A 23928-nucleotide genomic window follows, 5' to 3' on the forward strand; every position below is an offset into this window, starting at 1 on the left:
CGCGGGACGCCGGAAGCAGGCCCCGCGAAGGGCCCCGCCCCCCCCCCCGTGGCGCGCGCTCCGGGGCTGCCTTCGGAAAATGTCTCTTTGAAATTCACCACCACCCCCACCGCGGCCGCCAGGGACGGAAGCGCGACGCGAAGCCCGCGCCTCCCCCCGAAATCCTCCCCCTCCTGATTTTCTACGCTTCTCCACCGCCTTCCCCTCGGCGTTCGGCTTTGCTTTTGTTGTGTGTGTTGTTTTGTTTTGTTTGTGCCACGCCAGGCTTCTCCCTAGCCACCTCTCTCTGGGCATCCTGGACTCCGCGGGCCGCGCGGGAAGCGTTTCTCACGGGGTCCTCAGCCTGGTAGTCAAGGTGACCTGGGGGCGGCTGGGTTCGGTCAGGTCTCCGCCGGGGAGGGTGCTGGGGCGGGGGCCGGGGCATGGTCACGCCCGTGACAGTTGGATTCACCCAAAACGACACTGGCAGCGTCGCAGCTTGGGAGGTGGAGGTTTGCATTCTGTCCAAGCGCTAAAAAAATAAACGGCGGGGCTCGAGGGCTATGCAGCCCGCCGCAGTTGTGTTAATGAGAGCAGAATGCTCTCAGTCCCGCCACAACAACGCCATGGGTCGGCCTGGATTTTTTTTTCCCCCTAAATATGTGGTACTCCCTCCTCGGGGATGCTGCACACATCAGAAGCGATCCTGCGGCCCCGCTGCATCATAAATATAAGCGCGAGCTTCCGCTGTCAGCACGCGTCACCACTCAGTGGGTTCCGTTGTCACCAGCCAGCTGGCTGCGTCCCGGCCAACTCCGAAGCTCCCCGGATCCCTCAGCATCTGACGGCGGAGGGAGGCGCGCTGGCATCGGGGCCGGTGGCGCCCTCTAGTGTCGGCGCTCACAGATGCCGCCGCTTTTGTGTTAGCCTAGGAGTTAAGTGGGGATCCTTCACCCCGGTTAGCATGAAGTGCTGCAGCCCCAGAGAGCGAAGATCTGAGAAGACAGTCCCCAGGAACTCTTCTAGTGACCTAGACGGCAGGCTCTCAGCCACTTCTTTCTTCCTGTTGTTCAGCCTGAAAGGCCAGAGAAGACCTCTCAAGGGGAGACTTTTATTGGACTTATCCCAGCTGACCCATCAAGTGAGTCAAACATTCTGCTTAGCAAAGGACGTTTGCACCAACCCCAGCAAACTCATGCCGATGAAGGCTTGGGTTTGCACCCTCACAATATTGTCCCTTTAGCACCAGCCATCACACACACATCCTCTGCTCCAGGACTATGGGCGGGAGGGGCATGAGACGAGGACACAGAGACTGAATGTCATCTAGAGTCCATCAAGGCTTGTGATAGCAAAAAATCCCGTAACCAACTGTTTCAAACCGTCCTGGCTGAGGCCACACCTTCAGGAGCTGGAGCGATTAGCTGTCACCACTGTGTGGTTTTCTTAAAGTGTTCAAAATGGCCCGTGTTGGCCAAAGGATGGTCTGGCTGGCTGTTTGATGACGTCCTGTTTAAGGCAGCCAAGGCAGGAAGGAATTGTTCAAGGGCTATCAGTAGAGAATCAAATCGCCCCACCTCCTGGTGTCTGCTTATTTACAGGAAAGTGGGCATCAGAGGAGCACTTACAATGAAAACTTAAAGAACTCATTAACAGTCATAGTGATTTTTAACAATGCTTAAAACCTGGGCCACTGGCCCAGAGCAAGGAGAGTCCCCTGGTCTGTCCTTCCTTTCTGTTAGTGAGTTTGAGTCTACTGTACAGCCTAGACTAACCTCCAACTCTCAGTTCTCCGACCTCAGCCTTCAAGTGCTGGGATTAAAGGCGGTAGGCACCATGCCCTGCTCCTCTAAACAAATGCAAATAGAGAAATAAAGCAAGATGCCCAAAGCAGTACAGCCAACAGGATGACACCAAGATGTAAGCATTCCTATTTCCCATCAAGTCTGCCTCCCTGCCTCAAAGTCTGGTTGATGTTGCATGGCTGTTTCTTCGGGATTGAAACATTCCCTCCTCACGAGATTAGAGAAGGTTCATAAAATTCAGAAAGAAGTTGCAAGACACAGAACCCTTCACCCAGTTTATGTCACCAATAAAGACTCCTGGTGACAGGAGTCTCTGGTGGATCTGCGAACAAGTTATGTAGAGAACTCTGGTGATGGAGGCGATGCCTTTCTGATGAGAAGCTGCTCCAGTGTCCCTTGCTCCTGTAAGTGACCTACCACCCCATGCTACTGCCAGTGAGCCCTTGGTCTGCCAGTCTGGACTTGGGTGGAGAAGTTTCTTAGGTCGTTCATTAGGGCCTTTATGTCCGCCTACAGAAAAGTCATACATGAAAAGACTAGGTTATCTCATTGATTCAAGTCCTAGGTGAAACAAGCTTGCCTTCACAGTGAAGAGAACGGTTTCAAGACTACTAGTCACAGGGGAGCAGTTTCCCACCCCATGAGCATCATTTTATTCTACAGTATTCGCCAGCTGCCAGTCATGTGCCAAGTGCTATCCCAGGCTCTGGGGACACAAGGGCCTATCCTCAGATACTTTACATAATGAGGGCCAATACCGAAGCATAATGACAGCCAGGTGTGGAGCACAAGGGCCCAGGAGGCAGAGACAGGTGGATCTCTGTGAGTTCAAGGCCAGCCTGGTCTACATAGCAAATTCTAGGGCAGCCAGGGATATAAGATACATAGTAAAATACATAAGGAGTCTCTCTCTCTCTCTCTCTCTCTCTCTCTCTCTCTCTCTCTCTCTCTCTCTCTCTCTCTCTCTCTCTCTCTCTCTCTCCCTCTCTCCCTCCCTCCCTCTCCCCCCCCCTCTCTCCCTTTCCCTCCCCTCCCCTCTCCACACACACACATACACACACACACACACACACACACACACACACACACACAAGCATCAGGTACTAATAAGCAGAATAGAACAAGGAAAGGTGCAGAGTGCTTGTTCTGACATGCCAACTTTTCTCTTACAGTTATCATATGCAGCCCTCGGTTCTGAGGAGCCACACACGTTCCCACTTGAGAGAAAGTAACACATTACTATGTGATTTGTTTCTCCAAAAAGCTTCCCAGGACAGCCTTTGGCAGCGTTCTGAGGCGGGTGAATGAAAATGAGAAACGGCGCGGCAAAAAGAGTCTGCTTCCATCACCAGCTGACCCGTCATGGGCATTTTATTGACACTGTGCTGTTACTCAGGGAAGCGAGGTGTTGAGGCACAGGAAGGAATCCATGAATGCGGATGCCACGGCGGCGTCACTTCAGCTCTGGGAGCTGTAAGCTTTGGGAAACAGCAAAGAGGGAGAGCCAGCAAAGGGACAGAGCAGCTCACCAGGAACAGAGAGAGACGCTAGAGGTTCATACTCGGGACTCAGAGAGGGAGGGAGGGAGGGGCTAAATGACATCATCATTTCAACTTTTCAGGGGTCTTGATGTGCCTTCTGAGAACAGGAAAAACAAACTCTTTAGAGAATCACTAGAGTCACAATGACTGAGCATTATAGAGTGCCGCGAATAAAAGCCAGGAGACAGAGTACTAGGGTTCTGGCAGGCAAGCGGGGTGGCCATACTATGGGCTTGCGGTTTATCAAGTCACAGCTACACCCACCTGAACCATGTTGAGTCCTTACAGGACAGGTCACAGCAGCCACCATAGGAGCTAACCATTATCATCATCATCATCATCATCATCATCGCCGTGGCAAACAGGACACTGAGGTGTCCAGGTTAAATAGCTTGTCCCAGTCTCTCAGCCAGCAAGGAGCAGGGGACAGAGAGGAACCCAAATCTGCCAGCTCTGAAGTCAGGGTGCTTCCCACACCCTGCCCCCATGCCACGTCTCACAGAAGGATCAGATGAGGACAACTTGGGCATTCGTTAGTATAGTTCCAGTGGGTGTCATGGAACACAGAGGTTCAGGTTTGAGTAGGCTGTTGGTAAGTCTCATGGGAGAATATTGGGTCCTGTCGCCTAGAAGTCTCTCTCCTAGAACAGGTTATTATGTGAAGTGATTTTTGGGGGGGTGGGGGGTGGTACTAGGGGTTGAACACAGGGACTCTGCATGCTTACACAAGTGATTTTGAGTTGGGATATTTCTCTGTGGAAGGAGCTGGCAGGGGAGTCGGACTCCAGGGACATGCCCCTAAGGAGTGGTCCTAGACAGTGATCCGGTAGTTGGGGTGGACCTGGGGCCTGACATCACAGACCATTCCAAGAAGCTGAGCCAGGACACGCTCCCGATTTCTTTGCTGGGAGCTCTGCATGCCCTGAACCTGACGTCTGGTGGCCTGTTCCACTTCAGCAGACAGGTTCCCCTGAGAGCCCATGGCCTGGGGAGGGGAGGGGTGGAGGAGAGAGAGAAAAAGCAGAAACAGAAAGAAAGGTCCCAGCATGTAGAAGGAAGGATCCCGAATGAGGCCTGGAAAGCCTTCTCAAAACCACTCCCACCCCACAAAAACATCTAGATACCAAACAGGTCAGCACAATCCCGATTGTGATTTCTGAGACTTGACATGCAACCTCACCCAAAGAACACTCTAAAGTTCCCACCCTCTCACCACGATGGCCATGAAATTCTGTGCCCCCCCCATCGATGTTGCCACACTCCACACAGACTGTGAAGGCTGCTCCCCCCCCCATCGATGTTGCCACACTCCACACAGACTGTGAAGGCTCCTCTCCCCCCCCCATCGATGATGCCACACTCCACACAGACTGTGAAGGCTGCTCCCCCCCCCCATCGATGTTGCCACACTCCACACAGACTGTGAAGGCTCCTCTCCCCCCCCCATCGATGATGCCACACTCCACACAGACTGTGAAGGCTGCTCCCCCCCCCCCCCCCGTCGATGTTGCCACACTCCACACAGACTGTGAAGGCTCCTCTCCCCCCCCCATCGATGTTGCCACACTCCACACAGACTGTGAAGGCTGCTCCCCCCCATCGATGTTACCACACTCCACACAGACTGTGAAGGCTCCTCTCCCCCCCCATCGATGATGCCACACTCCACACAGACTGTGAAGGCTGCTCCCCCCCATCGATGTTGCCACACTCCACACAGACTGTGAAGGCTGCTCCCCCCCACACACACCATCGATGTTGCCACACTCCACACAGACTGTGAAGGCTGCTCCCCCCCCCATCGATGTTGCCACACTCCACACAGACCTTGAAGGCTGTTCCCCCCCCCATCGATGATGACACACTCCACACAGACTGTGAAGGCCGCTCCTCTCCCCCCACACCATCGATGTTGCCACACTCCACACAGACTGTGAAGGCCGCCCCCACAAGTTGCACATGCCCTCTAAAATCCCCTGACCGGGTCAGGACCCCGGGTCAGGACCCCTTCAGCCCTCCGACACCCTAGGTTCTGGTTGAGCCACCTACATACACCCTACAGGAGGCCCCGCTAATTTGCACGGGCGGGTGGTCCTTCCCCCGCGCCCCCGCCACTCACCGCCTGCTGCTTGCTCTGGAACTCCTGCTCACGCTCCCTGCGGTACTGCTCCACCTCCATCTGGGCCTCCTCCTTGGCCTGCTTCAGTCGCCGGGCCTTCCCTAGAGGCAGGACAGTGGGTACAGACCCCCGCCCCCACCCCCAGTGTGTTAGTAGGAACCAGTCCCTCCAGAAAGTTATTCAGCGTCCTGTCTAACACCCATTTCTTCCATCCTAGCAAGCTGCCAGCCCCCCAGCTCCGTCTCCAGTATCCTTGGGTTTTCCTAAGGACTCAAACCCCGCTGTCCCCTGCCTCTGAATTCTCCTTGAGAGCCCTAGGACAGGAAAGAGGAGGCTCACTCTTCCTGGCATCGGCCACCTTCTCCGCTGCCCGCTTCTCGGCTTGGAGGAGCTGCTGGATACCCTGGGACTGACTGGCCATTTCTGTCGCTGGAGAAGATGCTGTTTCGAAGGCGACCAAGGTACCAGATGGCTCCCACCCTCCGGCGCCGCCTCCTCCTCCGGCCGCTTGCTGCAGTCCTCCGCTCCCCCTGGGTCTTAGTGCTCCCGTTTTCCCTCCGTCGTCTGCATCCTCACGCCCACGGCTGGTCCTCCTCTCGGGCGGGCCTCGCTGAGGTAGTGCCCCAAACGGCCGCCCGGGGGCAGCAGAGACCAGGCCCGGAGCAGGCGGGCTGCAGCAGGTGCAGGGCCTCGCTCCAGGGTCACCGGGGATGGGGCCGGGGGACGGGACGGGGCAGAGCTCGGCCGGTGGTCTCAGGGACACAAAGACGACGAGGATGGGGTGGGAAGGTAAGGATGTGCCTGGAGAACGGGGCGGTGGGTTCACACTCCCACTCCCCTGCCTCCGCGCCCCCTCCGCCCCACCCCCTCTTCAGTCTCCATCTTTTTTTTTTTTTTTTAAACATTTTCCAAGTCCGACCGTGTGCACACATTTCACCTGCCCCGCCCTACGTTTGTCTTCGTAGTGTCGTCTCGTGGACTTTTCTTTTGGGATCTACTGTCTATTTTGGCCTCATTGTGATTTCTTTCTTTCTTTCTTGTTTAGTTTTGTATTTTCAGACAGGGTTTCTCTGTGTAGCCCTGGCTGTCCTGGAACTCGCACTGTAGCCCAGGCTGGGCTCGAACTCAGAGATCCGCCTGCCTCTGCCTCCCGAGGGCTGGGATGAAATTTTTTCTCTAATTTACCTTACTTCCTCTCTTTGCTCTCTTTCTCTTTTCATTTTTCTATTAATCCGTTACTAATTATCCCTTCTCTCCTGGCGAGGGGTCCGAGATAAACCTCAAACTAGCCCTCCAGCCTCCGGGCCCCAGCTTCGCCTTCCTAACCCCGCGGCTAATCCTGTCTTCCGGTTTCAGGAGGACCCTGTGTTGCAATCGCCTTGTTTCCCCTCCGGAGGCCTAAGCACGAGTCACCCACTCGGGGCGGAACGATTTCCGGGATGGGCCTCGTAGTCCATTTCCGCCCGAAACTCGCGTCTGCGCTGGCGCCGTTTCCGCCAGCCCCGAGTGCCGCCTCCCTCCGCGCCTCCCTCCTCGGAGCGTCCCCAGCCCAGGCCTCGGCCCCCAGCTCCGAGGGTCCTCGGGGGCGGGGAGCAGGTCTGATGAGCGGGCCCTGCCCCCGGGCCCCCGAGGACGGCGCCTCCACGTCTGTCTGCCGGGTACATCGCATTCGCTGTCTAGACCGCTCTGCCTTTGGGACTTCTCTGCAGCTCAGACTTGGGCTGATGAACACTTCCCCCACCTGGCCTTTCTTGATTTCTTTTTAACCCTCCAAAGTTCAGAATTAACTTTTTCCCTTGGGCCCTGGAGCCCTAAAACAATTATGTATCATTTTCTCAAAAACGACATCAAAAATCTAACCTGTGGCCCCGGCCCCTAACTCCATCCTCCCCGACCCCCCCAACCTGTCATCTGGTAAGGGATGCGAGTTTAGAACAGGCTTCATCTCCGGCTGGAGACGTGAGGGGAGCACAGGGAGGCAGGAGGGCATGTCTGCGGCGGAGGGAGAGCCGCGTTGGGTCCTCACGCTGCCGTCTCCCACTTCTTCCGCAGCCCAAGAGTTCCATGGCCCCTGCTTCCCGCCGGCAACGCCGAGAGCGACGCTTCCGGCGGTACTTGTCTGCAGGACGGCTGGTGCGAGCCCAGGCTCTCCTCCAGCGGCATCCCGGCCTCGATGTGGATGCCGGGCAGCCCCCTCCTCTCCACAGGGCCTGTGCCCGCCACGATGCCCCGGCCCTGTGCCTGCTGCTGCGTCTCGGGGCTGACCCTGCCCACCAGGACCGCCACGGCGACACGGCGCTGCACGCTGCCGCCCGCCAGGGCCCTGATGGTGAGTGGGTCAGCGGGGACCGGTCCCGAGAGGCCGATCGGATCGATCTGGAACGGAAGCCAGCTATCGATTGGGAATAAAGGCCTGGTGTGGTGGCGCACACCTTTGACCTGAGCACGCAGGGGCAAGAGGATCTCTGTGAGTTCGAGTCCAGGCTAGCCTGGTCTACACAGTGAGTTCCAGGACTACATAGGAAGATCCTGTCTCCGACAACAACAAAAATAGTTGGGAAATAAGCTAGTTATTTGGTCCCCGGGACCTGTTGAAGCAGTTGGGTTTTGGGGGCAAGGGGTGGTTGTTTTGAGTTGGGGTCTTGCTGTGTATTTCAGGCTGGCCTCATACACACAGTCTTACCCAGCATCCCAAGTGCTGAGATTGCCCGCAGGAGCCACCACACCCAGCCACCCAGCCCGCACCCTTTTCTTTGCGTTGCCTATCGTTCAGGGTCAGTGATTACTTTGTTCCTTTGATGGCTCTTTGCCTGTGGCACAGCCTTGAGGTTGATTGTGCTGGGTCAGATCTCACCTCTAAAAAGTTCGCCCCTTCCACCCCCAGCTTAGATTGCTTCTCTCGGTGTGGAATTAAAACAATAGCAACCTTTGTGATTCCCCGCAAACTCTTACAAAGTATCCCTGCTGTGAGTCACATGATGAGCTGAGATGGTCAGCGGACTTGAAACCTGGTGTGGAGTCGTGTTGGAGATACGGGTTCATATGTTATGAACAGATTTGTGGTCCTTGGTTTATACTTCTGAAATACAGAAACACCCTGGGGACCAGTCTCCACCAAAATTCTGTAACAAAAATGGAAGTTAAAGCTGGTGACGCAGGCCTTTAATCCAGCACTTTGGTGTCAGAGGCAGTCTGGACTCTGAGCTCACCAGCAGCCTAGTCTACATAGTGAGTTGCAGGCCAGCCAGAGCGACATTGGAGAGAGACCCTTTCTCAAATAACAACAGAACATCTCAAATCAGTGGTAATGGCCTCACAGTGAGAACAGCCCCGTTCTATTCTCCGGTTTGTACAGATAACCCGCCCAGAAACAGCCCAGCCACCTAGAAATACGGGAAATTACAATGCACTCCTGTAACCCCGGCACTCAGGAGCATGGATGGGGTCCACCTCAAGGCCAGTCTGGTCCAGGCCTAGGATTCTCAAAAAAACAAACAAGCAAATCTAACTTAAATGGAGGCCATGGTGATGAGCTTATCCTGCCGAGCCCAGCGCCCGGCTGTTTTCTACCAGAGACTTGTGTGTGCTTGCCCTGCCGGCCCCAGCTTCCCCAGCCCGGTGCCCTCCTCTAGACAGCATACTTCCAGATGAGCGCCGTCAAACCCCGTGTTCTAAAAACGACACGGAAGGCGTTGCTTTGGCAGTGAAGGCAGAAGCAGCTCCGTGAAGAGCAGCGTCTTGACTGGGGGGGAGGTCAGTCCACCAAGAGACTGACTGCCTTCCGAGCGAGCACTGGAGAATGTGAGCAGTGCCAGCCCGCCGCCGCCGGCCCCTTTTCTCATCCCCAGCTTGGCCTCTCCTTAGTCCAAAAAAAAAAAAAATCCTTTTCTTTAATTCTGCTTCACATGAGTAAAGCAGGCTGGCGTGTGCTGTAGTTAGTTATTTAGCTTAAAGAGAGGGAGTTTGCCAGGTGCCGGCGGCAGCTGCTGGCTGATTTTTTTTCTTCTTTTTTTTTGGTTTTTCGAGACAGGGTTTCTCTGTGTAGCTTTGCGCCTTTCCTGGAACTCACTTGGTAGCCCAGGCTGGCCTCGAACTCACAGAGATCCGCCTGGCTCTGCCTCCCGAGTGCTGGGATTAAAGGCGTGCGCCACCACCGCCCGGCTTGATTTTTTTTTTTTTTTTTAAATAGGGTACCTGAAGAGAAAAACTTCAGAGTTGCCTGAATAAGTCTAACAGAGTCTATTTACCATCAGAGGGACTGTTCCAACCAGAGTAGTGAGTTGGAGGCGGCCTTGACCTCCAATTTGTTTGAGTTTTTAAAGGCAAAAAATGCAGTTGTGATGTATATACAGAAAGGCAGCTCTGGACATCTGCAGCAAGCAAGTTGTTTTCAGAAGTGGAGAGACGGACAGTTAACCTTTAGTTCAGGGTCACTTTTTATGGAATTTATGGCTGCTCCAGAGACCAGTTCACCATAGAAATTTATGTCTGGTCTAAGTGACCAGAGACCAATTGTAACCCAAGGTAGATTTAGCCATTAAAATATTCTTAGGAATGACTTCATGAGCCTGGATAGTGACAAAGCATGGTGGGGCAGCTGTTGCGGATTCTGGGACCTGCACCCTTACCTTGGGGCGCCTGTTTGCCTCTAAAATGGAGATTGTGATGAGCACATGGCCCACCAGATTAGCTGCAGTTTTGCTACGTAATGATAAGTATGCTGTTTTCGTGTGGTTCAAGTAAACTCGGCTGAGCAGCTCCTGATGGTGGAGAAGGTTCTTCCATCGTATGGATTCTGAGAAGCATGTGAAACATTTCACACGCGGTGACGAAAGTGAGGCCTTTCTAGGAGGTTCAGGAACTTGTCTGAAACGTCACAGTTGGGAGGTTGCAATGTCCCAAAGAGGAAACCCGCCCGCCCGCCCTCCCTCCCGCCATACTTCTCCCAAACCCTGGCCGCCTCTCAGGCTGTTTCCCGCCACTTGCCAGTCCCGCCACCAGGTGGCGCTCTAACTCTGGCGTCTCCATCTCCTTAAGCCGCCAGCTGCTTTGGAGATAATAGTTGGGTTAGTAAGTGAAGATGTCTTCACTGAGCAGGAGTCTGAGGATGCCCAAGTGCACTGAAGTGACTGGGCGGGCTTGTCATACCCACTGGAGGCCAGAAGAGGGCCTCCCCGTTTTAGGCTTTGGTAACTTTTGGAGCCTCTGGGAGAGCAGTCTGAGCTGTCAGAGAGGCCCATCAGGGAAGCACATGTCAGGCGGCGGCCATCCTGGGCACAGAGCAGGTGTGCATGAACACCGACAAACAGGATTTTTCTCAGGGTTTTTTTGGGTAAAAAACAAACAATCATTCTGGTGTTTGGGTTTGTTGTCCTGATGGTTTTGTTTGCCTGTTTGGTTGTTTTTTTAAGACAGGGTTTCTCGCCGGGCGGTGGTGGCGCAGGCCTTTAATCCCAGCACTGGGGAGGCACAGACCGGTGGATCTCTGTGAGTTCGAGGCCAGCCTGGGCTACAGAGTGAGTTCCAGGACAGGCACCAAAGCTACACAGAGAAACCCTGTCTCGAAAAAAACAAACAACAACAACAACAACAAAAAAAAAAAGACAGGGTTTCTCTCTAGCCTTGGCTTTTCTGGAACTCGATATGTAGACCAGGCTAACCACAAATGTACAGAGATGTATATCCTCTGCCTGTGGGTCCCCCTGCCTAAGTTTGGGGGTTATAGGTGTGAGCCAGCTTATTGTCGCTTTCTTTTCTCGTGGTTCTGGGACTTCAACCCAAGGCCTCACACAGGCCAGGCAAAGCACTGAGCCTCATCCCGGGCCTCCTTTTCCTCCTTTTAGTTGGAGACAGTGGCCACACTGTAGCCTCGGCAGCTCTTGACCTTGTCCCCAGTAGCGGGGACACAGCCCGAACCTCTGGGCTTGTTTTATCTTTATCTAACACTCACTGCACTTGTGTTCTGTGTCAGCACAGCAGCAGACGAACCATGCACTGGATCTGCACCGCAGAGGCGGAGGCAGAGGCAGCCTTGTTTTAAAATGACTAGGCACGGTTTATGTTCCACCTGCCCTTCCAGCCTCGCCTTCTGCACACCCACAGATCTGTCACCCTAGTGCAGGTTTCATAACCCTTGCCCTGTCAGGAAATGGGTGCTGAAAGAATTTACCAGAGCCAGGCATGGTGGCTCGTGCCTATAATCCCAGCACCCAGGAGGCTGAGGCAGGAAGATTAAGAGTTAAGGCCAGCCTTGGCTACACAGGCAATTCAGGGCCAGCCTGAGCTGCGTGAAAACCTATGTGTGGGGGTTGGGGAGCGACCCGAGGCAGTAGAGAATTTATTGCTACCTATAGACAGTGGAGAGGAGCTGTCTACATGTGGCATCCAGGTCTGTATGGGCAGTGGGAAGCATTTTCACACTATGGTGACCTGGTTGTGAAGGTCTTATGGAATGGGACACTTGTGTGGGTTCATGTCTGCCTGCTTAGGTGGACATTCATTCCTTTATTGTGGGATACATTTTACAGCATAAGTTATTTCTTCTTGGGACTGTATCTCTGTAAGATGTCATGAGTTACTAGGGGTCAGACTAGACGTCCTGAGCCTGCTCTTTAAAGAGAATTCTCTACAGTGATATCGTGACACCCTAAGATAGACTGCAGCCAAGGCTCATTAAGCTTAATTATTCATTTAAAATTTAGTTTTATTTTTCTACCTGTGTATGGAGGTCAGAGGATACAGTTGGCTGTTGGTCCTCAACTTCCATTGTATTTGAGATGGTGTCTTGTTTCTTTTTGACTGTGAACACCAGACTAGCTGGTCCGTGAGTCTGTGTGGACGCCTGTCTCCACGTCTTACCTTGCCGTGGGAGCGCTGGGATCACAGGTGTGTGCTGCAGCGTCTGGCTTTATATGGATGCTGGGGATGCAAACTCAGGGTCTCCCGCTTCGTGGCAAGCGTTATACTGTACCAGCGGTTCACACTCCCAGCCCCACAGTTAAAACAGCAGCAGCCCTGCCGGAGCCCCGCCCTGTGCAGCTGCCCATCACAGAACAGCATCCACACACCCCACACACAAGGGTCACAAAAGATGGAGGCCACCTTCTGGATTTGCTTCAGGGCTGAGGGGGCCCTTGCTGGCAACGCTGATTTGTCATAGAGTCCTGAGACCACAGGACATCAAATATTCTGGAGAGGGGAGGTGGGGCTGCTGTTGAGGGAGACCAGAGGTCAGACTGTGACACTAGATCAGGAGGTCCTGGGGTGGCAGGGGTGCGATCAGTGGCTGCTGCCCTGAGGCGGCACCATCTGGAGCCGAGACCAGAGATCAGGAAGACAGATTTACCAGGAGGTTGAGTAAGCAGGGGCCAAAGACAACGCAGAATTAAACACAAGAAAGCATCTGTGAGAGCTGCTGGGAGTTGCCCCAGCCAGGAGGCGGGTTGAGACCTCTGGGTTAGACAGGGGCAGCTGTTTTGTTTCTGGCTGCAATGAGGGGTGAGAAACATCTGCACCCAGGGAGGGTCATGTGGTTCTGAGACTTGCAATAATTGTAAGTTAGAATAGGAAAGCTTCAAATACGGGAGAGCCTTCCCTAGACGGGATTGTGTGGGTTGAGTCTCAGGCCCAGCCTGGGCAAAGATGGTGCCTTTCTAGGTGAGGAGTTGGTTCCTTAAGAATTTGCTCAATAGAACATGAGCAAAATAACAATGAGTGGCTCCTCACACAAGACCACCGTCACACTGGGCCTGTAGGGAGCGCTGAGGACACTAAGGGCAGGAAGGAGGGGTTACGGGTGAGAATTAGTGAGTCCAGGCAGAGTACAGTAGTGACCATTAGGATGGAAAGAAGCCCTGTGTATGTCTCGGGAGTCTGAAATATGGGGTATGGGAGAAGAGGTGGGGCCACCCAGGTAGTTTAAGAGGTCTCTTGGAGGGAACAGAGCCAGGATGAATTCCTTGAAATAGGTTGGGCCCCTCAGTGCCTGGAGGGTAGAACGAGAGAGCTTGAGCTGGAGAGAGGGCTGCTCAGTTAAGAGCACTTGTTCTTGCAGAAGACCCAGGTTCAGTTCCCAGCACCCAGCTCACAACCATCTGTAACTCCAGTTCCAGGAGATCTGACCCCTCTTCTGACCTCTGCAAGCATCAGGTACACACAAGGTACACATGTGGTATACATACATGTTGGCGAATACTCAGACACATAAAATCTTTTAAAAAAAGTTTTTTTTAATTTTTTAAGAGAATTTCAAAAATTATATCATTAGAACTCAGCAAGGAGAGAGAAATGATCTTGGCTATTCATTAGGATCTGGGGGCGTTTGAGGACAGGTTTCACCTGATTCTCCCCAAAAGGAGAGAGGGATTTCCAGGCATTGTGCAGGAATAGACAGCTTGATCTTGTACCAGAGCAGCCCTACCCCTGAACTTAAACCCGGAGTGGCGGGCCTCACTGTTTGGCTGCAGTTGAAGCAGAGGGGAACTGATAGGGCCCAGTCCACGGAGCATCAAGAGGCCTTTATCATGAGGGAGGGTTGTTTTTGGTGGTTGGTGGTTGTGGTGGTAGTGGTTTTTTTTGAGACAAGATTTCTCTGTGTAGCCCTGGCTGTCCTGGAACTCACTCTATAAACCAGACTGGCCTCTGCCTCCCGAGTGCTGGGATTAAAGGTGTATGCCACCATTGCCTGGTGTAAGGGAGAGTTTTATGATAGACCCAATTCCTGGGTTAATGTGAGATGCTCCCAAAACTGAAATCTAGCTTAGAGCTGTTCTTACTCTGGTACTCAGGGGCAGCCTTAATAGTTTGTCTTAGCATAGCACACTGGGACAGACGATGGGTGTCTGGTCTAAGAGGCCTTCCTGGAAGAAGGACTGAGGTGAGCCAGGGGCAGGAGAGTAACACCAGGTCTTAGAGGCATGGCTGGGAGGTGAGTGGACCAAGACCACTGAGTCTAGGTGCAGCCTGGTGAGGTCTCGTCACTGTTGGATCTGCCCTCTCGACCTTTCTAGAAGATGGAGGGTGCCCAGTAGCAGAGAGGTGATGCTGGATGCTGGATTCTGAGGCCTTGCTGATTCTGAGTGGTACTGGGAATGAAAGCCAGGTCATTGCCAGAATGAAGGGACCAGGGAAGTCAGAATAGAGGACTCATGTCCTCTGAGACAGTGGTAACCTGGGAAGCCTTTTGTTTTTACCACCCAGTATCTTCTAGAACTATCGAGCAGAGTACATGTGCGTGAAGATCTATTCCTTAGTTTTCCCTGGCATGGGTCTCCTATACTGCACAGACTGTAGAAGGGAGAGACTCTGAGGCCCAGGAGAAACCAAGGGATGTGTGGTGACTGGGACGTGGAGCAGGTGGTGCAGGCTGAGCCGAGGATGAGCATGGCAGGCCGTGAGGACATCCTGGGGACATTTCTTATGGCAGCTCCAGAAAGGGTTAGCCTGGTAGAGCATAGGTCAGCGTGAGTGTGAGCGCTCCTCTCGGACCTCTCCAAAGCCCAGAGCTGTCCTTGGCCCAAGGATTCACTGGTCTCCGACTGGCACTTGGGACATGGGATCCCTTTTGAAGAAAGGGATCAGCCCTTAACTGGTGTTCTAATACAGCTGCCTTGCACCTTACCTTGAGCATGCTCTGAAAAATAAATCCGTTTAGTCATTTCTTAAAGTCGACAGCTGTTGGTACTTAATACCTGGTGTGGTGCCTTCTGTGGTTGCAGCCAGGTATCTGAATGATGGCCCTGCAGGTCTTTGTGAGCCCTGGCTCCCCTGGAAGATGAAGGTGAGACTCCTGGGAAGGAGGTGGTAGAATTTTGTTTTGTGGTAATACTAATTATTATTATTACTTTACTTATTTTTGTTGTTGTGTTCTGAGACATAGTCCTGGCTGTTCTGGAATACACTATATAGACTGGGCTATCCTGGAACAGAGATCCTCTTGTCTGTGCCTTACAAGTTCTGGGATTAAAGGGTGTGCTACCACGCCTGGCTTGAAAACAGAGTTTTTAAATGAGCAGAATCCTAGTTTTGTCAAAATTCAGTTTTCAAAGTAACGGAAAGCCTGACAAACTCAGCAGAAAACGATCGCTTGACGAAACAAAACTCTTGTCTCTTGAGCCAGCCCTCGGCAAGTGTTCTTAAGCGCGGAGCATCTCAGGAGACTTGAGAAGCAGAGCTTGGGCCGTAGCTGTGGGTGGGTGCCGTGCTGATGTCGGTTTCAGTGGCGCTAACCAGCACACGCTGCTCACCTTCTCCAGCCCTTGGCTGCTGCAGACCTTGTGACTCACTCGCGCGTCTCCCGCACACTCACACTTGTTAGCTCTGCCCTTTTCTGTCTTTCCGTTTTGGAACAGTGCAGTCACTTTATCTTAGGAGAATCTTAGTTGACACATACAAACTCTCTTCTAAAATACCCTTTTCCTTCTCTCCTTCCTCACCCAAAGCGTCTCTCCATACTCGTGGCCTCTGCTTCTCCCGATTACTGTGTCTTTTTCTGTATTTACTTCTTTACCAGAGACTTGAACCTTCAGCTGCGTCCGTGACGTGAGGCAGCAGCCTGGGATTTCCTGCAGACACGGCATCCGACTGTGAGGCTCTGGTCAGGGTCTTTATTGCTACTTAGATTTCTTTCTTTTTTTTTTTTTTTTTTTTTCTTTAACAAAATTCCTATCTTTATTCCATATTCATCTTCTGTAGGTTACTGTACAGTATCAGGAGCAATTAAAATCAGTCAGATGCCAAAATTGATTGTGTGCTTATTATTATAACCTTACTAAACATTTTCCCAACCATAAAACCAGGACACAAATACTGTTAGCATCTTTGTGCTATGAGTGAGAAAAGAAACGGAGTGTTTAAGTACTGGGTGAACAATGAATGGGCAGACTGGGGTTTTGACCCAAGCACTGATACCAGGATTCCATCTCCAGCAAATAATAAACGCTACAGAGAAGGGGTAAAGTCAAGGGCAGAATATTTACACATTGCCAGGAGGTCTCACAGCACCCCTGATTATGATGGTGATGGTGAAGATGCGGCTTTCAGGACTGGGATTATTATATTTCTAGGTCTGTTGAACACATGTAGGCTTTATAATTGTTAAATCTTTCCTTGTCATTGGTTCCTTTGGTTTGTTTGTTGTTTGTTTGTTTGTTTTTACATCTCAACCCCAGTTCCCCCCCTCCTCTCTGCCTAGTCTCCCCCACCCCCCACCCCCGATTAGATTTTTTTTTTTTTTTTTTTTTTTTTGATTTTTCGAGACAGGGTTTCTCTGTGTAGCTTTGCGCCTTTCCTGGGACTCACTTGGTAGCCCAGGCTGGCCTCGAACTCACAGAGATCCGCCTACCTCTGCCTCCCGAGTGCTGAGATTAAAGGCGTGTGCCACCACCGCCGGGCACCATTAGATTTTTTTAAAAGCTATTTTATGCTTTAAAAAAAAAAAAAAAAAAAGCCAGGTGGTGGTGGCGCACACCTTTAATCCCAGCACTTGAGAGGCAGAGGCAGGCGGATCTCTGTGAGTTCGCGGCCAGCCTGGGCTACAGAGTGAGTTCCAGGAAAGGCGCAAAGCTACACAGAGAAACCGTCTCGAAAATAAATAAATAAATAAATAAAAATTTGAGAGTGTTCCATTCCTGTCAAAGCTGGCAAGGATAACACTGACCTTGGACAGGGCATTGCCTTAGTCTAAGAACAAGACAGGAGACACAGCCAAGAACGTTGTATGTCGACCCTGCAGTTGGAGGTTTTGGATCCCTAAAAAACTGAAGGAAATAGCAAATGGTTAGTTTTCCTGGAGGATAGGGGGCGGGGGAGATAGATAGATAGATAGATAGATAGATAGATAGATAGATAGATAGATAGATAGATGGGAAGGGAGGCGAGGGGAGGGGAAGGGGGGTGGGGGAGATAGATAGATAGAGGGGAGGGGAGAGGAGGGGTGGGGAGGGGAGGGGAGGCCAGGCCGTCCGGTGGTGAGGACTGGAGAGTCTATGGCCCAGTGATGGTAGGCTGGACCTAGAACAGTTGTGTTTGGGACAGATCCGTCGGGGACAGGGACACGTACCTGATAGTGTTGGGGTCTCTGCTAGCTGCCTCCTCAAGGGGACAGATGTTGGGGGGGGGTGATAATTATTCCCTGGGTTCCCCCTGTGAAGTCCTTGGATGAGTGTGTGAGGGAGAGGATGTGTGGGTGAGAGGGGGGAAGATGGGGAGAAGTCGGAGGGGGGGTGGGAGTGGGGCGGCCTGGGGAGGGGCTGGCAGCACAAGCCGGAGGTGGAGGGGAGCATGCATGGCCGTCCGTCCGTCGGGATGTCAGCTAAGTCTGAGTTCAAGGCAGGCCAGTATGGGAGGCACCTGTGGGTCCCATGCTGAGGCCATGAAGTACTGGATAGGAGGAATCTTGGAATTTTTCCTGAAAAAATTATGGCAAAAAGATCCAGTTGTAGGACAGGGTTGTAACTCAGTGTACTGGTCTGTGGCCAGTGTTCCTCATCTGGGAGTGGAAACAAGGGCCGAGTTCTGTTACAAAAGAAAATAAGGTTTTGTTTGCTTTGTTTTTTGAGAAGTTGAAGGTAGAATTTAGACCAGTTTTTGAGAATATATCTCAGGGTGAGTCAGGGGTCATGAAACCCATCTTGTATCCTACCAGAGGGAGGGGCAGCCTCGCCCCAAAGGTGTCTTCAGAGGGCAGCAGCCCTCCCTGTTTTCAGTACTGACTTGACCGAGGTTTGCTCTAAAGCAGGGCATCCTCTGAGAACAGAGACCTCCTGACTCACGGTGTGAAACCCAGTTGGTCAGGCCAGACTGACCTCAAAGAGAGACACACAAATAACTGGCCAGAAAAGGGGGCTCACTGCCCCAAGAAAGTGAAACATTGGTTACCCTTGGGTCTCTTTGTTCAGAAGTCTGGCTGGGACAGAGAGATGATCTGCAGGAGTGTGTTGTTCTTGTCTGTGGTGCTGAGGCTCCAGCCAGGGCGCTGGCATGCACTAGGCAAGTACTGTACCACTGAGCTGCACTTCCAGCCCCCAACCCTGTTTCTTTTGCTGTGCGGCCTCCCTCGCTGTCAGGAGAAGTGCTGTGCCGTTAGACGTGAAGAGAGAATCCTGCTTTTGTTATTAAGGGAAAGTGAATGTTTCTTCCACAAAACTTTTTCATATATATACATTTTTGGTCAATATAAGTACATATTGACCAAACATGATGTCACATACCTTTTAATCCCTGCAGTCAGGAAGCAGAGACAGGCGGGTCTCTGAATTCTAGGCCAACCTGACCTACATGGTGAGACCCTATCTCAAAAAAGAAAAGGAGGGAGGGGGGGAAGGAAGGAAGAGACTCTGCTAATGAACATTGGAAAAGTTGATTTAGGGGCTGGAGAGGCAGCTCAGCGGTCAGTAGGGCACACTGCTCCTTCAGAGGACCCGGGTCCAGCACCCAGCACCCAGGCTGGGCAGCTCACAACTGCCTATCACACCAGCTCCAGAGGGTCTGCCTTTTTCTTCTGCCCTCTGCTGACACCAATCTTCCTAAAGCTGAAATGAAGTCAAGAAGAAAATTTTGGTAGAGAATTAAAAACTTTTTTTTTTTTTTTTTTTGGTTTTTTCGAGACAGGGTTTCTCTGTGTAGCTTTGCGCCTTTCCTGGAGCTCACTTGGTAGCCCAGGCTGGCCTCGAACTTACAGAGATCCGCCTGCCTCTGCCTCCCAAGTGCTGGGATTAAAGGCGTGCGCCACCACGCCCGGCTGAGAATTAAAAACTTTTAAAAGATAGAAAGGGAGAAAAGACTGTGTTTTAATGGTCGTATAAAAAGGACTTTCTTAAACTAAGCGAGGTGGCGCATGCCTTTAATCCCAACACTTGGGAGGCAGAGGCAGGTGGATCTCTGAGTTTGAGGCCAGCCTGGTCTACAGAGTTCTAGGACAGCCAAGGCTATACATACAAAAACCAAAGATCTTTCATATCTGTATGAATATGAAAAAAATTCCTAAGAAGAAAATGAAGAATATGAACAGGTCATTCACAAAATAAATACTAGTAGCCAGAAATACTAAAAAAACAAATAAATTCATTAATAAAACTTTTTTTTTTTTGAGACAGGGTCTCTGCATATCCCTGGCTGCCTTAGAACTCACTCTGTAGATCAGACTGGCCTCAAACTTATAGAAATCTACCCGCCTCTGCCTCCCAAGTGGGGTTAAAGGCCTATGCCTGGCCTAATAAAACTATTCTTAACCTGTCCCATTAGCAGCATGGAAAGGTTGGCATGCATGTACAGTAAAGGAAGGTGGGCACACTGGCAGGCTTGTACATGCTTGGACTCAGAACATCTCCCCCAAGCAGACACTGTCAAGTCCACAGGCATACAGGTTTGAGGCTGCAGGTTTTTGTAGTCCCGGTCTAACAGGCAGGGGTGGAGAGAATTCTGTGTCTCGGCTCACAGCGGAGCACTCATTACCATCATCAGAGAGAGTAAGACAGTAGATTCCGGTGGAAAAATACAAGGTGCTAAATGAAAAAAGCTGTGAGGAGGAGAGGCCGTGAGTGAGTTTCAACCCAACCTAGGCTACGTCGTGAGACCCCGTCTCAAACAAAAACACCAGACGAGCAGCTCCATCTTAATTTACCCCTGACTACTGTCAGTCTTTGGGGCGTATCTGACCGTGTGTGATGTGGGAGCCCCAGGTGTTCTGTAATTTAAGTGGAATGTGTTGACCCATACAGACCTAGGCCACATGAGCCAGAGGCACGAAAATCACAAGTTTGAGGCCAGCCTAGGCTACAATTACAAAGTGAGTTCTAGAACACCTTGGGCTATATGAGACCCTCTCTCAAAACACACACACACACACACACACCACACACACACCATACACACACACACCACACACACACACACACCATACACACACACACACACACACACCATCCCATAGCCAATAAAATAAATTGGATATTTCAGAAAAAAAATATTTTCAAAAGCAAGTTTCGAGCTGGTTGCAGCATACCTCTGAGTAAATGTGCACAGTGTGTGGTCACAAGCCTCCAAATAAAATTGCCATGCATGCATTTACACGGACCAAGGCAGGACTGGGGGTTGCAGCAAACTGTTAGCAGTTATAATTTTAAGCTGGGTGTGTTGGTAAACAACAAAAAAAAAATCAAAAGTCCTATGAGTTAAACCTATGCAAGCCTGAACACACACGCGCGCACACGCACACACATACGTGCACACGCACACACACTATACACTCTCACACAGCCTACACACACCGTGGTGAGCCCTGGTGGGAAGAAGTTGAAAGCGAGAAGCCCAGAAGATAGTTGGTAAGTGGGACAGCCTGGGAGGGTTTGTGGCAGGTCACAGCAGCGCTAAGGAAACCTGCCTCACCCTGATGTGGTTTCAGAGGGGATTGGCACCTTGGGTAGCCAAGGGCAGGCCCTTCCATCTTCCTGGCAATGACAGGTCAGCCTGCTTCTGTGCCATCCTCCTGGTCGGTGAACAGTACTTCCTGGAACCAGCCAGGCCTGGTGTCCCATCTCTTCCTACTCTAGGAGACAAGATAGGTCCACAGGGCAGGAAAGATGCCCCATTCACCTGCCTCTGGCTCCTGAATTGAGGCAGTTGGTGGCCCAGCTGGTGGGCTTCACTGAGGTAGGGAGGAGCAAGCCACATGGCATTTGGCAGCCCCTGTAGTCTCTACCTGGTGAGATCAGGGTTCAGAAACAGGTACCCAAGATGTTTGGTTCTTTCCTACTCCCCCCCCCCCCTTGGCCAGCAGTCATTTAGAAGGAGGTGTCTCTGTGGCTGGCGGCATCCATGTGGCTCACATTCATTGTTGCCCCTTCCTTCCTTGGCTAAGGCAGAGAAATTCTGCTAAAAACATTTATTTCAGCTTTATTGGGTAGAAATGTAAATGTGCTTATGTTTGTAGTGATACAGGCATGGTGTTTGATATTCTCTATTACTATTATTTATTTACTTTTTGGAGGCAGGGTCAATGATGTAGCTCTGGCTGTCCTGGAACTCACTCCATAGACCAGGCTGGCCTCGAACTCAAGACTCACCTACCTGCCTTTGCCTCCTGAGTGCTGGGATTTAAGGTGTGTGCCACCACCGCCTGTCGGTAATCTTAATGTGTAGTCTTGGGTGAGAACCATAGTTAGGAATGTGTATATAGTGGTAATAGTTTCAAGCCAAAAATAAAAAGTAGTCAAAAGAATTTGAGGTTGCCCTAGGTAGCAGGACCTGGGGCCAGAAAACATCACCTGCTACAGCAGTGCTTGAAGCCAACTGGAGTCTTCTGTGGGGAACAGGTCACAACATTCTAAACTTCCACACTTGTGCTCACGTGAACTCAGGGGTGGGTATCCCCAACCCAGGAGTTAGAGCCCCCCGGTGGTGACCCTGTCAGGGCTCTCTGACCCTGCGCACTCTCTCTGCCCCTAGCTTACACGGACTTCTTCCTGCCGCTGCTCAGTCGCTGCCCCTCTGCCATGGGGATAAAGAATAAGGATGGGGAGACTCCTGGGCAGATTCTGGGCTGGGGACCCCCCTGGGATTCTGCTGAAGAGGAAGAGGATGATGAGATTTCCAAGGAGCGAGAGTGGCGGCAGAAGCTGCAGGGCGAGCTGGAGGATGAATGGCAGGAGGTCCTCGGGAGGTTTGAAGGTGAGGAGCCAACCGCGGCCAGCAGCTGCCCTCTCTCCCCGGCAGCGTTCCGAGCTCTCCACCGAGGGCCTCTGCATGTGTCCTCTGTTTCATTCTCTTTTGTCCATCTAATCACAGCCTCTCTCCCACACCCTCCTCCTTCCTCCCAAACAGATGATGCTTCTCATGAGACGCAGGAGCCCGAGTCCTTCTCAGCCTGGTCAGATCGCCTGGCTCGGGAGCATGCCCAGAAACGGCGGCGGCAGCAGTTGGAGGCCGAGAGATCCTGCCGACCCCCAAGGGCTGGGGGCTCCGGTCACAGCTGGCGTCAGCAAGAGGAGGAACAGCGGCTTTTCCGAGAGCGAGCCCGGGCCAAGGAGGAGGAACTGCGTGAGAGCCGAGCCAGAAGGGCTGAAGAGGCTCAAAGGGACAGAGGGCCAGAGCCTCCCAGGCCTGGGGCCAGGGCCGAGCACCCACGAGGGGCGGGGCGGGGCGGCCTCTGGCGCTTTGGTGATGTGCCCTGGCCCTGCCCTGGTGGAGGGGACCCAGAGGCCATGGCTGCAGCCTTGGTGGCCAGGGGTCCCCCTCTGGAGGAACAGGGGGCTCTGAGGAGGTACTTGAGAGTCCAGCAGGTCCGATGGCACCCTGACCGCTTCCTGCAGCGATTCCGAAGCCAGATTGAGACCTGTGAGCTGGGCCGTGTGATGGGAGCCGTGACAGCCCTCTCTCAGGCCCTGAACCGCCATGCAGAAGCCCTCAAGTGACCCTAGGGGATGAGCAAGAACCTGTGAGGCTGTAGCCTCGAGGACAGGCAGGAAGAGGAGCAAGGTCATGGATGGGGATGGACAAGAGGCCGCTACTGCACCGAGAGGATATGGGGCAGGCTCACGTAATGGATGCGGGGGTGGGGAGGGGGCGGGGAGGCTCTGCCACCGCTCCTGACTGCCATTTCCTAATAAGACCTGGTTCCACATCTCACTCCAGAGTCTTCTCTGCTTTTTCCATTGCTATGGTTTTCATCACCCATGACATCTCCTTTCCCGCCCAACTGTTGAAACCCGCAGCTCCCACACACCTGCGGCACATAGTCAGACAGGGAGCGCTTGCTGTCAATAGAGACCAAAAGCCCCCCCGCCCCCACCCCTGCCCTGGCTTGAGGTCCCTCCGAAGGCCGAGCTTGTCCTTCAACCCCCTCTGCTCCCTCCCCAGGGACCTGACCACTCCACAGCTGAAGACAGATGTGAACGAGTGGAGAAAAGGGGAACAAACCACCCCCACCCCCCTTCGTGCTCCCCAACCAGAACCACATCCTCCTCCCCGCTCGCACCCCTACCCCAACACAGGGCTTTCCCTCTGCTGAGTCACTGAATGAACTGAGTTGGGGGCAGCCAGGGCTGGGGACCATAGGACCTAGGAGGATAGAGAATAAAAAGGGGATGGAGGAAGAGCCTGTGGGGGAGGGAATTTCAGTTGCTAAAATTAGAAACGGGAAGGAGGCCGGAAAGGGCCAGATTATGTAACCTGGGTTGTCTGTTCTTGGGCAACTAGAGATCCACACCCGAGCCTATCCGGGCTCCTGGGCCGCTCCTTCCCTGGTTTCTCAGTCTCATCTCTCTGGGGCTCCAATCCCGGTATCTACTGTTCAATTCCCCAACCCTAAACTTGGGCTTCAGCTCTGGGCAGCCCAGGCTTGGCCTTCCACATAAACATCTCCTTCCCAAGAACCCATAGCTGAGGTCCGAGGGGTTAGAGAGAAAGGGTCTGAGACATGGAAGATGGAACGGGAAATCCATCCATACCACTGTTGAAATTCAGCGGCTCTCTGGAAATGGAGAAATTG

At 52.5% G+C, this 23928-nt stretch overlaps 2 protein-coding genes and 1 long non-coding RNA gene across 6 annotated transcripts; 2 read left to right on the plus strand and 1 right to left on the minus strand.

Annotated features, from left to right (window-relative positions):
* The first annotated feature begins 25 nt into the window (after nucleotides 1-25).
* LOC143270005 (uncharacterized) lies at nucleotides 26-3515 on the plus strand. The gene is made up of 2 exons (XR_013046838.1): nucleotides 26-2188; nucleotides 3049-3515. It is a non-coding gene; the product is annotated as an uncharacterized LOC143270005 (long non-coding RNA).
* Nucleotides 3120-5917, minus strand: Atp6v1g2 (ATPase H+ transporting V1 subunit G2). The gene is made up of 3 exons (XM_006995232.4): nucleotides 5784-5917; nucleotides 5445-5545; nucleotides 3120-4310 (listed from the first exon to the last, which is right to left on the minus strand). Exons 1-3 carry the CDS (start codon nucleotides 5863-5865, stop codon nucleotides 4137-4139), a joined length of 357 nt encoding a protein of 118 aa, XP_006995294.1. The 5' UTR covers nucleotides 5866-5917; the 3' UTR covers nucleotides 3120-4136.
* On the plus strand, nucleotides 5766-23066 carry Nfkbil1 (NFKB inhibitor like 1). 4 transcript variants are annotated; one of them, XM_076558190.1, is made up of 5 exons: nucleotides 5772-5905; nucleotides 7497-7773; nucleotides 13498-13603; nucleotides 21888-22109; nucleotides 22263-23066. In XM_076558190.1, the coding sequence occupies exons 1-5, from the start codon at nucleotides 5883-5885 to the stop codon at nucleotides 22850-22852; spliced, it is 1218 nt and encodes a 405-aa protein (XP_076414305.1). In that variant the 5' UTR covers nucleotides 5772-5882; the 3' UTR covers nucleotides 22853-23066. The 4 variants fall into 4 exon arrangements, with proteins under 4 accessions (XP_076414306.1, XP_076414305.1, XP_006995293.3 ...); XM_006995231.4 differs by lacking the exon at nucleotides 13498-13603 and adding an exon at nucleotides 6801-7102 and having other exon boundaries at nucleotides 5774-5905; XM_076558191.1 differs by lacking the exon at nucleotides 13498-13603 and having other exon boundaries at nucleotides 5766-5905.
* The last annotated feature ends 862 nt before the right edge of the window (nucleotides 23067-23928 follow it).

The sequence above is a fragment of the Peromyscus maniculatus genome, chromosome 21 (genome assembly GCF_049852395.1).
Source record: "Peromyscus maniculatus bairdii isolate BWxNUB_F1_BW_parent chromosome 21, HU_Pman_BW_mat_3.1, whole genome shotgun sequence".
NCBI lineage: Eukaryota > Metazoa > Chordata > Mammalia > Rodentia > Cricetidae > Peromyscus > Peromyscus maniculatus.

Bases quoted from the DNA above. Each gene is read 5' to 3' on its own strand.
- Atp6v1g2 (XM_006995232.4), bottom strand. From the start codon at position 5,865: ATGGCCAGTCAGTCCCAGGGTATCCAGCAGCTCCTCCAAGCCGAGAAG. The intron at 5,546-5,783 runs GTGAGCCTCCTC...TCCTGCCTCTAG, and splicing joins GGTGGCCGATGCCAGGAAGA to GGAAGGCCCGGCGACTGAAG. The intron at 4,311-5,444 runs GTGAGTGGCGGG...TCCCCTCCCCAG, and splicing joins TCCAGAGCAAGCAGCAGGCG to GCCATGGGCTCTCAGGGGAA.
- Nfkbil1 (XM_006995231.4), top strand. From the start codon at position 6,884: ATGGGCCTCGTAGTCCATTTCCGCCCGAAACTCGCGTCTGCGCTGGCG. The intron at 7,103-7,496 runs GTACATCGCATT...CTTCTTCCGCAG, and splicing joins CCTCCACGTCTGTCTGCCGG to CCCAAGAGTTCCATGGCCCC. The intron at 22,110-22,262 runs GTGAGGAGCCAA...CCTCCCAAACAG, and splicing joins GGTCCTCGGGAGGTTTGAAG to ATGATGCTTCTCATGAGACG.